The following is a 12,886-nucleotide window of genomic DNA, read 5'->3' as shown; positions in this document are numbered from 1 at the left end:
TACACGATTCGGTACATATCTGATCAATACACGATTCGGTACATATCTGATCAATACACGATGCTAATTATTATAAAATATGGGCAGACTGCGGCCAGGAGCCGACTTGAGTTTCCTGAAGCACGATGACGGCAACAGACCAGCATCGATGTTTCTTAATGCTCATTTATTGCTCAGCTCTTTCAGGCTGTTTGTGTGCAGCAGAAAGCGTGACGGCGCTCTTTAACCTGCCGTGTTCTGCTGCAGGAGCGCGCACACGCAGCCCCGAGGGTACGAAGCGTTACAGCGGTCTTTACTATAATTTATAATTCATAATACTCGGCGGGCCGGATCAAAACGTCATCCGTCATTTCCAGTCAAGATGACTCAAAAGATCTGATCAATACACGATGTAGCCAATCACGTATTCAGCTAATTATAATATGAATATAGGCAGACTGCGGCCAGGAGCCGAGGCGCTGCCCAAACCGTAAGATTGTTCAATATCTGGCATTTCCCTGTTGGACAGGAGAAACATTACCGTACATCCCATAATAGCAGCGGGCCTCAAATAATCTCTACTATAAAGGGCCGGTCCCGTCATTTCATGTCAAGATGACTCAAAAGATCTGAACAACATACCTTTTAAGCTTTTATAACTACGGTCTTTTGATTTGACCAAAATTATAAACTGATCTGATTAAGAACATAGATTGCGGCAAAAAAACTTGTACGGTAATAATAATAATAAACGTTTTAAGAACAATAGGTTCTCAATACCACAAATACGATACTGGTATATTTATCTATAGTAGTAATAAATAAAACATCTGTATGGTTCCCTTTTTACCATTTTCTTCCTGCCCAGCCTTTTGAACACTTAACAAATGGCATTAATATTAGTATTAATACAGCAAGATAATAATGAAAACGGTCTCCCCTTGCAGTCAATGCGTGCAGACAGCATGACATGGAGTCGTTTGATGGAACCTTTAAGCTTTTATAAACGTCTTTTGATTCGACCAAAATTATAAACTGATCTGATTAAGAACATAGATTGCGGCAAAAAAACTTGTACGGTAATAATAATAATAAACGTTTTAAGAACAATAGGTCCTCAATACCACAAATATTATACTGGTATATTTATCTATAATAGTAACACATTAAACATCTGTATGGTTCCCTTTTTACCATTTTGCTTTGATTGTGCGCTATTTTAATTAAGCATCGATACAAAAAATATGCAAAATCGTATTGTTTTTAACGTACGGGTACCGCGGTACCATTTTAGTATCGATGCACCGTGCAAAACATTGCAGCAGCAGATGTTGCAGGCCGACATCCAAGCTGACCCTAACAATGAAGACGCTGTTGACATCTCAACACTGATTGACCAATCACGTATTCAGCTAATTATAATATAAATATGGCAGACTGCGGCCAGGAGCCGAAGCGCTGCCCAAACCGTGACATTGTTCAATCTCTGGCATTTTCCTGTTGGACAGGAGAAACATTACCATAAATCCCATAATGCCGTAGGGCCTCAAATAATCTCTACTATAAAGGGCCGGACCATCAGAGCAGTTTCTCAAGCAGCTGAAAGAGGCAGCCAGTGGATCTGGATCAAACGGAAGGACCCTTGCTGGGCTATAACTTCATGACCCCCCCACCCCCACAGGGGAACCCAATTCAGATCCCTCCAACTTGAGGAGGGCATATGAGGTATGCGGTCAGCTGTAGGGCTGGCTCAGGGAAGTGGACGCCCCTGCCTTGCATAGTCCCGTGGGAAATCTTAATTGGGCATGGGACACAAGCTAAGGCTTGATCACCCTTTAGCTGGCCACCTTTGTTGAGGGTGTTTAGTGATTAAAGGCCGAAACACCCAAGAACAATCGGTTCTCAATACCACAAATATGATACTGGTATATTTATCTATAATAGTAATACATAATATTCCTCCTCACTGTCTTTTTATTATGTCTGTATATTTTAGGTACCCACGTCCCCCCAGAGTTGCATACATGTGGACCCGGATCAGCGTTTCACCCTGGAGCAACTGAGGAATCACCCGTGGCTGAGATAGTATCACACCACACACACACACGTCTTAATTTACATTTAAACATAAACTACACTATAGATAGATAGCTGTTTTAATTTGACTCACATTATATTATTTATGTTCTAACAATTGTCTTATTTTTCAGATCCAGGCACAGGCCCATCCGTCCGAGAAGAGGGGATCTCTCTTTGAATTGCCTCTTCCGAGATTTCTTCCCATTTTGTGGAGTTTTTTTCTCGTTTTCTTAGAGAGCTCGGGATGGGTCAGGAGCTGCTGCTGCTGCTGCTTTGAAAATAATAAAATGTAAAAAGAAAATTAATCTTTTCTTTCATTTTTTTACTTTAATATGATTTTTAATCCACAAAAAGTCAAAAGTTAAACATTGCTGGTGAGCCCAGAGCTACAGCTGTAATCTCAGTAGAGATATTTCCAGATATCTCTTATTTCTTATAAATTGTACGACATGGACTTTATCAACATGTTATATTCATATCAAGCCATTTTTCTGCTGACAGGATAAGTTGTTGCTGCATAAAATAACAAAAGAAACGGTCACCTTAGACCAAGAATTAAGAAACGGGTCACCTTAGACCAGGTATTAAGAAACGGGTCACCTTAGACCAACAATTAAGAAACGGTCACCTTAGACCAGGTATTAAGAAACGTGTCACCTTAGACCAACAATTAAGAAACGGTCACCTTAGACCAGGTATTAAGAAACGGGTCACCTTAAACCAGGAATTAAGAAACGGTCACCTTAGACCAGGAATTAAGAAACGGGTCACCTTAGACCAAGAATTAAGAAACGGTTCACCTTAGACCAAGAATTAAGAAACGGTCACCTTAGACCAACAATTAAGAAACGGGTCACCTTAGACCAACAATTAAAAAGTCACGTTAGACCAGAAAATAACTGGGAAATAAGAAAAGGTCACGTTAGACCAGGAGGTACAAAACGATCACGTTAGACCAGTGTTACGCCCTCTTTTTAGTCTAGGGGAAAAGTGGGGATCAAGCAGTGTACCCAAAAGCAATACCTTATTGGAAAAGGACTCCAGTTAAAGTGAAAGTCACCTAAGTACCTAACTCACCTAAGTATCTGATATTTACTGTACTTAAGTATCAAAAGTAATTTTCTGATATTAAATGTACTTAAGTATTGAAAGTAAAAGTACAAATAGTTGAAAAGAATTGGGTTGGCTGTGATCCATCCAGGAGCAACAATGTTCAACATAATATATTGTACATACGTATACTTTTGCATCTACTTTGAATTTATCATCATAATTTTCTGAAAAGCAATACGACACTATGAAGGAGTTGTAACGTGCTTAAAAACGTGCGTTTATAATTATGCTCATTCAGACTAGAGGACGTAGAGGGCAAATGCATAATATTGTGTTCAGCAATAAAGATCAACTTGATGCATCAGGTCAGTGTTTTGAGAAAGAACAGCTGCCTTGTAAACACCTCTGGGCCTGATTTGGTGGGGTTTGTTTGTTTGTTTGTTTGTTGTTTTTCTTGCTTTGCAGCGCTCTGGTGGTGGAAAAGCAGCCCGTGGTGCCCACAAAGGCGAAAAAAAAGTACACTAAGTATATTTAATCTTAGCATACTTGAGTATACTTGAAGTCCTACTTATCACAAGTATATTTAAAGTGTGTTATTTTTGGAACATTTATACATCATATATATATATATATATATATATATATATATATATTTAGTGTATTTGTACCACATGTGTAAGGAAGGTTTGAACCCCTGCATGCTTATTGAATGAGTAATCCTCTCCCCTCCCCCAAACACCCCCTGTCGCTGCCAACAGGCAAAATCTATATTATTTTTTACAAGGATCTCTTTTTAGTTCATTCCCACACACCATTGTTATACTGAATCCACATTGTTGATTTCCTTATTTCACTCATCACCTGAGTAAATGGTCCACCTTGGTGGAAACAACAACGTAGGTGGCTCTGTTGATGCCTGTTCAATATACTACTAACTTCAATAAATACTTGACAAAACGCTCTTGTTGTCAGTCTGATATGTATGTCATACTTCGTTATCTGACGTCAAATCGATTTGAGACCAGTTTCCTCTTCATACAGTGTGTAAATGAAACAGGGACAAGATATGTTGTGTCCTTTTTTTAATTTGATTTGGAGGACTTTAATTGCAGTTCTGTCCCCAAGTAATAGTTACAGAGACTGCTTTCTGCTCTCTGGCCACACGGGGGCAGGGTTGAGCCGGTAACGCTCGATAGATGAGGACTAATTGGTTAAGTTTGTGCAACTTGGTTGAAAAGGTGCGCTCACCTTTTTACTCATGCAGCGAAACGCCGTCGGCGAGGAAAACATCGCCGGTGCGCTTTTCTTTCTCCAAATAAGAGCAAAAGAAACAAATATTCTGTGCATGTAAACGTATGTATTGTTACATCATGTTTGGGAATAAAGGAACAGTTTGACATTGTGACATCCCGACTTTCTTATGTTACGTTACATAACGATAGTAAAGTCAACGCTGATGTTCCGTTTAACTGCCCCGTTTGCTGCCGCTTCTCGGAGCGCGGAAACGTGCCTCCAATTGACAATTGCGTATGTTCTCTGCTCCCGTCGACACCCGGACCTAGTTGTTCCTGTTCTCCTTCTCTGCAATAAACTACTGTAAGAGTGAAACTGTATGATGTAAATATAATTACATGTATTAGTTATGACCACTAGTCGACGCTGTTCAGGGGGTCTGAGAAAGGAAAGGGGAGAAGAAGGGAACTTGGCGGTTCAGTTGGATTGTGGAGTTGGACTAAAGTTATGAGTAAAACCCAGAACGTCTTGGACTGATTTATTCCTGCTCATACACCCACGACGCTTACACTGGTGGCAGCGGTGGGATGTGTGTATGGTGGAATATCGTCCCTTGGGATTCTGTTCAACTTTGAGTGGCTGAAGCTAACGGCTAACGATAGCCGCGCTATCCGCTAGCTTAGCGTAGCTTGAGATACAGTAAGCCAGCTAACTAGTCTTTTACCCCACGACATTTTTTTTCTCCCGCGTATTAGCTTCAAGTGAGTTTAGAAACCGTGTATCGGTCGTCTAGTTCCGTACGAAGGCTAAGAGGAAGAAAGCTCGTCGTGTCTGATGATGAATCACTCTCCGCTGGTGATCCACGAGCTCAAGTGGAGCTCCAACGCCAGCTGTGCCGCCTTCCAGCAGAGCATTGGGAGCGCCACGGGGCATTCCCTTACCGCCGCCCTTTCTCAACGATGGCCGTGAGTCTTTTCAACTGTGGGTTCGCCGCTACGAGGTGATTCAAGAAGCCCGTTACAAGGACAGTGGCGTGGATTTGAGTACCGTGTTAGCAGCGGAGCTACCGACTAGACTACCGCCAGATCTGTTCATTGTTTGGGATAATCTGCCTCTCGAAACTCAGAGCTCTTATGCTGAAACAAAGAGACATTTGCAGACAGCTTTTGGCCAGAAGGATATAATTGCATCGTTTCAAGCATTCCCTAATGCCCGTCCAAGATTGCCTCATGAAGCAATGGAAGTTTATGCTGCAGATGTTTGCAGGCTGGTCAAAGAAGCTTTTCCCGAGTTTGAGCATAAAGCTTCAGAGTATATGAAAATGTCTCGCTTCATTGCTGGTTTGGATCAAGAGCTTCAAGTCAAGTGTCATGAAAGAGGAGTGAAAACTTTCACCGAAGCGTGCAAAGTTGCTTCCCAAGATGAAAGGGCTCGCCAAGCAGCCAGATTGGTAATGCCAGTGTCCCCAGCTAATGTCATTATCGGAGATGTTGGCCCAACACAGTCCGTAAATTCGGTGCGTGAAAATGACCCTGAACTCAGAAAAGCTGTCCAGAATCTAACTACTACTGTAAAATATTTAAGTAATGATCTGGGCGCTCTGAAACTGAAGCTGGATGAACAAAGTAGTGGGCACCACCGGGAAAGGAACATGCTGGTGCGTCCTGGTCGATCTCCCTCACCTTATGGGAGGAGCCCAGAGAGACCCACAAAGGCATGGAGCTCAGGTTATGGGCATTCCCCTTCCAGATATTCACGTTCCCATAATTTTTCTCCAGAACGCTACCCTCATGTAAACCGCCACCATCAGGATTTCACCCACAGAGAACCTGACAGGTACCGACAGCCCTACAGAGATACTCACTACTCAGCCCATGCCTGTGACCCCCACGGAGAAAGAAGATGGAGACAAACTTCTTCCAGTAGACATCAATATGATTCGCGTCGCCGAAGCCCAAGTCCCAAACATGTGTCATTCCAAGAGTATGAGGACAAAGGTCAGCGAAGCCCCACCAACACTGATTACAAAGATCAGGGCAGATTTGAACAGGGAAACGGACGCTAGCTGATGATGCGGGGCAACCATCAGCTACTTCCCGGGAAGCCCCAGAGGTCAGACTCACCGAAATACCAGACAATATCCGACAACAGACAACCCCTAGTGGTGTTACAGATATGAAAATTCCCCTGACTGAAATGGTGAAAACGGACGCCACTGTAAGTAAAGATGTCACCTCCTATGTAAATGGAATTGTTGAGGGCACTGATATGCACATCATGCTAGATACAGGCTCTACAATCTCATTTATAAGTTAGCAGACCAAAATGTCAATACCTTCTCTGGCAAGAAGACCCATAAAAAAGAAATTCATCATGTCACAAGTTGTGACTGGCCAAAGCTTGGATACATTGGGTACGGTAGATGTCACCTTTAAGCTAGGGTCACAAACTCTGCAACACGAAGTACAAGTCATCAGAAATGTAAATCAAGGCGTCATATTAGGTTGTGACTTTCTCACTCCTCACAGTGTTATTTTAGATATGGGGAGGGGGCTGTGCTATCTAGGTGATGAGGTCCTGCCCCTACTTAGACAAAGGGATCTAGCACCTGCTAGTTGTACAGCACAAATAATGGAGAACATGACTGTTCCCCCACGCTGTGAAATGATTTGTAAAGTTGCCCTGATTCCCCCTGTAATCAATGCAGGCCTCCTACGCAGTTACAGCGGCTGCCTTGAACCCCGGCAACCGGAGATGGATGGTATAGCAGTTGCCCGAACGCTGTCTACTGCTGAAAATGGCTGTACTGTTGCACGCATCATCAACCCCACACACACCCCTATGGTGCTGCATTCAGGTCTGCAGTTAGGACAGTTTATTCCAGTGTCAGACACTGACATAAGTGAGGATTCAGCTCCTGTATGTAATGTTTCCACCTACCCAGTACCGCTATCCAGTCTGCCAACTAATGTCACCCAGCCAACCAAGCTGTATATTCATATCTCTGTGGTAAAACGGCACAGAGCCAAGAGCTTGGACGTGACGTTTGTGTCGAGCTCCAACCTTCAACGTAATTTGTGTGTCCGTCAATATTTTGTGCGAAACTAACCAATGAACACTTCACAATTCACTAAGGACCTCCCACCTTACGCTTCGGAAAAAGACTTCTACTCAAAAAACGATGTTACGAAATTTGGGTTTAGACATTTATTTACATGTATCTACTATTTTATTCATATATTCCACCACTTGTGAACCGAAGGCTTTGGTAAACCAATTTCATGCAGCAAAATAGTTCGTCCACATGAGTAAAACTGTTTGCACAAGAGATTTGAAGAATTTTAACAAATCAGACTTAAACTTTTCAGCTTTATAGGGGCCAAATGACCTCTTTACACTATTATATAGATAGCTGCAATTTTTGATTGTATAACATATGGGTATGTATCAAATGCAAGTGCCTTTTAAAAGGTGTATTACAGAGTCAGTATTAAGTATTGTGTGCTTGTACATGTAGTATTGAATGCACAGTATGAATGTATTCAGTGGATACCTCCATCTTTAATTATAAACTGTACACACAGAATTTACTCTAAACCCTCATTTGCATATTCCGTAACGGGTCACCTTAGACCAAGAATTAAGAAACGGTCACCTTAGACCAGGCATGTCCAAATTCCGGCCCGCGGTCAGATTTCATACGGCCCGCAGATTCGGTCTTATAATGTGTTAGTTATGGCTCGCTAGCTCTGTCAGAGTAAATAAATACAAATGTAAAGATGTAATTCCTCCTTTCACCACACGGTGGCAGCACCGTTCTCAAGGGGCGTTCACACCAAACTAGTCGCGGGCTGAGCATCTCAACGCTGATTGGCCGGCCAGTTGAGAAACTCGCCGGCCAATCAGCGTTGAGATGCTCCGCCAGTTTGTGCTGCTGCTCTCGTAGCGCTGGAAGCGGAGTCGGTGAAATTCCCCGAGCTGTGTGAGCCTACGGGTGATGTTATGAACCCAGACACCAGGGCGTTAGATGTTCCGACGTTTATGGGATGTTCACAACAAGTGGATACCTCCATGTTCATTTATAAACTGTACACACAGAATTTACTCTAAACCCTCATTTGCATATTTCGGAACACTGTGACGTCACAGACTGTGACTTCATAGAACCCGTCATAAAAGGCACAATAGAACGCTCGGTGCCAGCTCCCATATATAAACTCCAGCCTTCCAGCAACAAACACTATTTTTGTTAGAAAAGTCTTCATCAGTCTTCAGGTGTAATGGGGAAAGTATTAGGAAAACACTTCTACGCTGAGGAGGACATCGTCCCTGGAGGAAGGAATAGAGAAGAATCACAAGATGGGGAAAGCCCACAGAGCAGGCACCTGGACCCCAACCCCTGTGAAGATGAGTTGCCGTCCAGCTCCGTCCCTGGGCAAAAAAAGAGGAAAAGAATAGAAGATGGGGAAAGCGTACAGAGGGAGAAAAGCAGGAGACTGGACCTCATCCTGGACCCCATCCCCCGTGAAGATGAGTTGCCGTCCAGCTCCGTCCCTGGGCAAAAAAAGAGGAAAAGAATAGAAGATGGGGAAAGCGTACAGAGGGAGAAAAACAGGAGACTGGACCCCATCTCCTGTGAGGATGAGTTGCCGTCGACCTCAGAGGACACTGGTAAGCTATATCCCCATATTTTAACTATTATTCTGCTATAAATGGTTTAAGAGACATCGAATGATCGTCTTGTGTTTTTGTCCTCGTTCGTGTTGTGAACGTCAGTAAATTCATGTTGTGATGTTTTTTCTCTCATCTCTAGAAAGCAGAAACCCACCCGAGGCGGCTCAGAGCGAGAGAAGCGCCGATGATGGACCGGTTCTAGACTCGTCAGCCATGTTTAAGGCCAAGTACCGGCAGCAGAAGAAACTTGGCGAAGGAGGATGTGGATGCGTGTATGCTGGCTATCGTAGAGAGGATAATCTTCCTGTAAGTTTTTCACATGTTCTTTCACACACATACAGACACACACAGAGTACGGTCAGGAAGTGTAACCAAAAAGTCTTGTTTGTATCTCCCTTAGGTCGCTATTAAGCATATTACCATAGACGAAAATCTCCTCCTTCACGAAGACACTGATGGGCTCCATATCCCCATGGAGGTCGCTGTGCTAAGGAAACTAGAGGCCGAATCAGAGCGGCATTCAGCACACGTTGACCTGCTGGACTGGTACATTGTGGACGAGGAGCTGATCCTGGTGCTGGAGAGACCGATGCCGGCCGTAGACCTCTCCAACTACATTGAATCCAAAGGAGGCCACTTGAAAGAAAAGGAAGTTAAGGTAAGCTGCTGTAGTCATCTCAGAGTCTCAGCCATGAAAACATGTCCAAGCATCCTCTCTGATCCCTCAACTCTCTCTTTTTTGTCTTTCAGGTTATAATTAAGCAGTTGGTGAGTGTAGCCATTGACCTGCAGGAGAAACACATTTTCCACCGGGACATCAAGCCGGAAAATCTCCTTATTGAGACCTGCATGAAGGCGCCGCGAGTTCGCGTCATCGACTTCGGTCTGAGCTGCTTCGCCGAAGAAGACGACGCCTTTGACACCTTTTATGGTAAGAAGTCCAATTTTACTCCTGCTCTTTATTAACTTTACCCATCGGAGACTTTTACATTGAAACAAAGCTCTTCCTCCTCCTCAATGTCTTTTTATTATGTCTGTATATTTTAGGTACTCACATCCCCCCAGAGTGGTCCAGTCGGGAGGAGTACAAAGCGGGACCCTCGACAGTATACCAGATCGGAATGGTCCTGTTCTACATGCGACACAAGGCGGCATCTACACCGGAGATGACCTTTCAGGAGCTGAATGAGACCAGTTGGCTTTCCAAAGGTAAGAAAAACATAAACACAAAAATCTGTTCATTTGAGTTCACGTTGCGATGGATCACATGACCTCACCCATTCTTCTCCTTTCTCTACAGATGGCAAAGATTTCTTTGAGGCGTCCTTATGTGCGGACCCGGATATTCGTTTCACTCTGTACCAGCTGAAGCATCACCCGTGGCTGAGATAGCATCACACACACAAACACACGCACACACGTCTTCATTTATTTATTCCTCATACGTCTGCCAATCAATTTTTACCCGCTGTCATCGTAACACCAGCCGCGCAGATCAGCTGGTCCACTCTATTCAATAAGCACAAGGAAACAATGATATGGTTAGCCTATCATCTTGCTGCTGTCTTATTTAAATATGACTGTCTCTCTACCGTCAGTTCATTCATGTTGCTTTTACGCACAATTCAAGGTGAAGACAATAATCAGAACGTCGCATCCGGATCTTCTCCTCGATATAATATAAATATGGCCAGGAGCCGAGGCGCTGCCCAAACCGTGAGATTGTTCAATCTCTTGCATTTCCCTGTTGGACAGGAGAAACATTATCGTAAATACATTAATAGCAGCGGGCCTCAAATAATCTCGCTACTATAAAGGGCTGGTCCCATCATTTCAAGTCAAGATGACTCAAAAGATCTGATCAATACACGATTCAGCCAATCACGTATTCAGCTAATTATAATATAAATATGGCAGACTGCGGCCAGGAGCCGAGGCGCTGACCAAACCGTGAGATTGTTCAATCTCTTACATTTCCCTGTTGGACAGGAGAAACATTACCGTACATCCCATAATGCCGTAGGGCCTCAAATAATCTCTACTATAAAGGGCCGGACCATCAGAGCAGTTTCTCAAGCAGCTGAAAGAGGCAGCCAGTGGATCTGGATCAAACAGAAGGACCCTTGCTGGGCTATAACTTCATGACCCCCCCACCCCCACAGGGGAACCCAATTCAGATCCCTCCAACTTGAGGAGGGCATATGAGGTATGCGGTCAGCTGTAGGGCTGGCTCAGGGAAGTGGACGCCCCTGCCTTGCATAGTCCCGTGGGAAATCTTAATTGGGCATGGGACACAAGCTAAGGCTTGATCACCCTTTAGCTGGCCACCTTTGTTGAGGGTGTTTAGTGATTAAAGGCCGAAACACCCACTAAGGCACTATTCGAAGGCACACTACTGAGGATGTGTCCCAAAATTGACATCTTAACCCAGTTTAAGAAATAAACCTCCCATGCCACTCTGTCAACATCACGGCAAAGCTCATGTGAGTGCATACCATCTATTGGCACAATGGACAGTTTTAACATCTCGTCCCGTGTTTTATGATTCTAAGCTTTTATAACTACGGTCTTTTGATTTGACCAAAATTATAAACTGATCTGATTAAGAACATAGATTGCGGCAAAAAACTCGTACGGTAATAATAATAATAAACGTTTTAAGAACAATAGGTTCTCAATACCACAAATACGATACTGGTATATTTATCTATAGTAGTAATAAATAAAACATCTGTATGGTTCCCTTTTTACAATTTTGTTCATGCCCAGCCTTTTGAACACTTAACAATTGGCATTAATATTAGTAATAATACAGCAAGATATTAATAAAAACGTTCTCCCCTTGCAGTCAATGCATGCAGACAGCATGACATGGAGTCGTTTGATGGAACCTTTAAGCTTTTATAAACGTCTTTTGATTTGACCAAAATTATAAACTGATCTGATTAAGAACATAGATTGCGTTAAAAACTTGTATGATAATAATAATAATAAACGTTTTAAGAACAATCGGTCCTCAATACCACAAATATGATACTGGTATATTTATCTATAATAGCAATACATAATATTCCTCCTCACTGTCTTTTTATTATGTCTGTATATTTTAGGTACCCACGTCCCCCCAGAGTTGCATACATGTGGACCCGGATCAGCGTTTCACCCTGGAGCAACTGAGGAATCACCCGTGGCTGAGATAGTATCATACCACACACACACACACACGTCTTAATTTACATTTAAACATAAACTACACTATAGATAGATAGCTGTTTTAATTTGACTCACATTATATTATTTATGTTCTAACAATTGTCTTATTTTTCAGATCCAGGCACAGGCCCATCCGTCCGAGAAGAGGGGATCTCTCTTTGAATTGCCTCTTCCGAGATTTCTTCCCATTTTGTGGAGTTTTTTTCTCGTTTTCTTAGAGAGCTCGGGATGGGTCAGGAGCTGCTGCTGCTGCTGCTTTGAAAATAATAAAACTTTATTAAAAAAATTAATCTTTTCTTTCATTTTTTACTTTAATATGATTTTTAATCCTGTTGTCAATAAACCTGGAATTTCGGTGTCAAAAAGTCAAAAATTGCTGGTGAGCCCAGAGCCACAGCTAATCTCAGATATTTCCAGATATTTCTTATTTCTTAGAAATTGTACCACATGGACTTTATCAAAATGTTAAATTCATATCAAGCCATTTTTCTGCTAACAGGATAAGTTGTTGCTGCATAAAATAACAAAAGAAACGGTCACGTTAGACCAAAAATTAAGAAACGGGTCACGTTAGACCAGGAAATAAGAAACGGTCACATTAGACCAGGAAATAAGAAACGGTCACGTTAGACCAGGAAATAAGAAACGGTCACGT

The 12,886-nt window shown here is 42.7% G+C and overlaps 1 protein-coding gene across 1 annotated transcript; it reads left to right on the top strand.

Moving 5' to 3' along the window:
* Positions 1 to 8,403: 8,403 nt before the first annotated feature.
* On the top strand, positions 8,404 to 10,436 carry LOC117750079 (serine/threonine-protein kinase pim-2-like). Its single transcript, XM_034560980.1, has 6 exons — positions 8,404 to 9,015; positions 9,158 to 9,324; positions 9,419 to 9,676; positions 9,769 to 9,949; positions 10,066 to 10,227; positions 10,319 to 10,436. Exons 1-6 carry the CDS (start codon positions 8,625 to 8,627, stop codon positions 10,408 to 10,410), a joined length of 1,251 nt encoding a protein of 416 aa, XP_034416871.1. The 5' UTR covers positions 8,404 to 8,624; the 3' UTR covers positions 10,411 to 10,436.
* The last annotated feature ends 2,450 nt before the right edge of the window (positions 10,437 to 12,886 follow it).

Source organism: Cyclopterus lumpus, chromosome 21 (assembly GCF_009769545.1).
Source record: "Cyclopterus lumpus isolate fCycLum1 chromosome 21, fCycLum1.pri, whole genome shotgun sequence".
NCBI lineage: Eukaryota > Metazoa > Chordata > Actinopteri > Perciformes > Cyclopteridae > Cyclopterus > Cyclopterus lumpus.
This window is presented reverse-complemented; position numbering and strand designations above follow the sequence as displayed.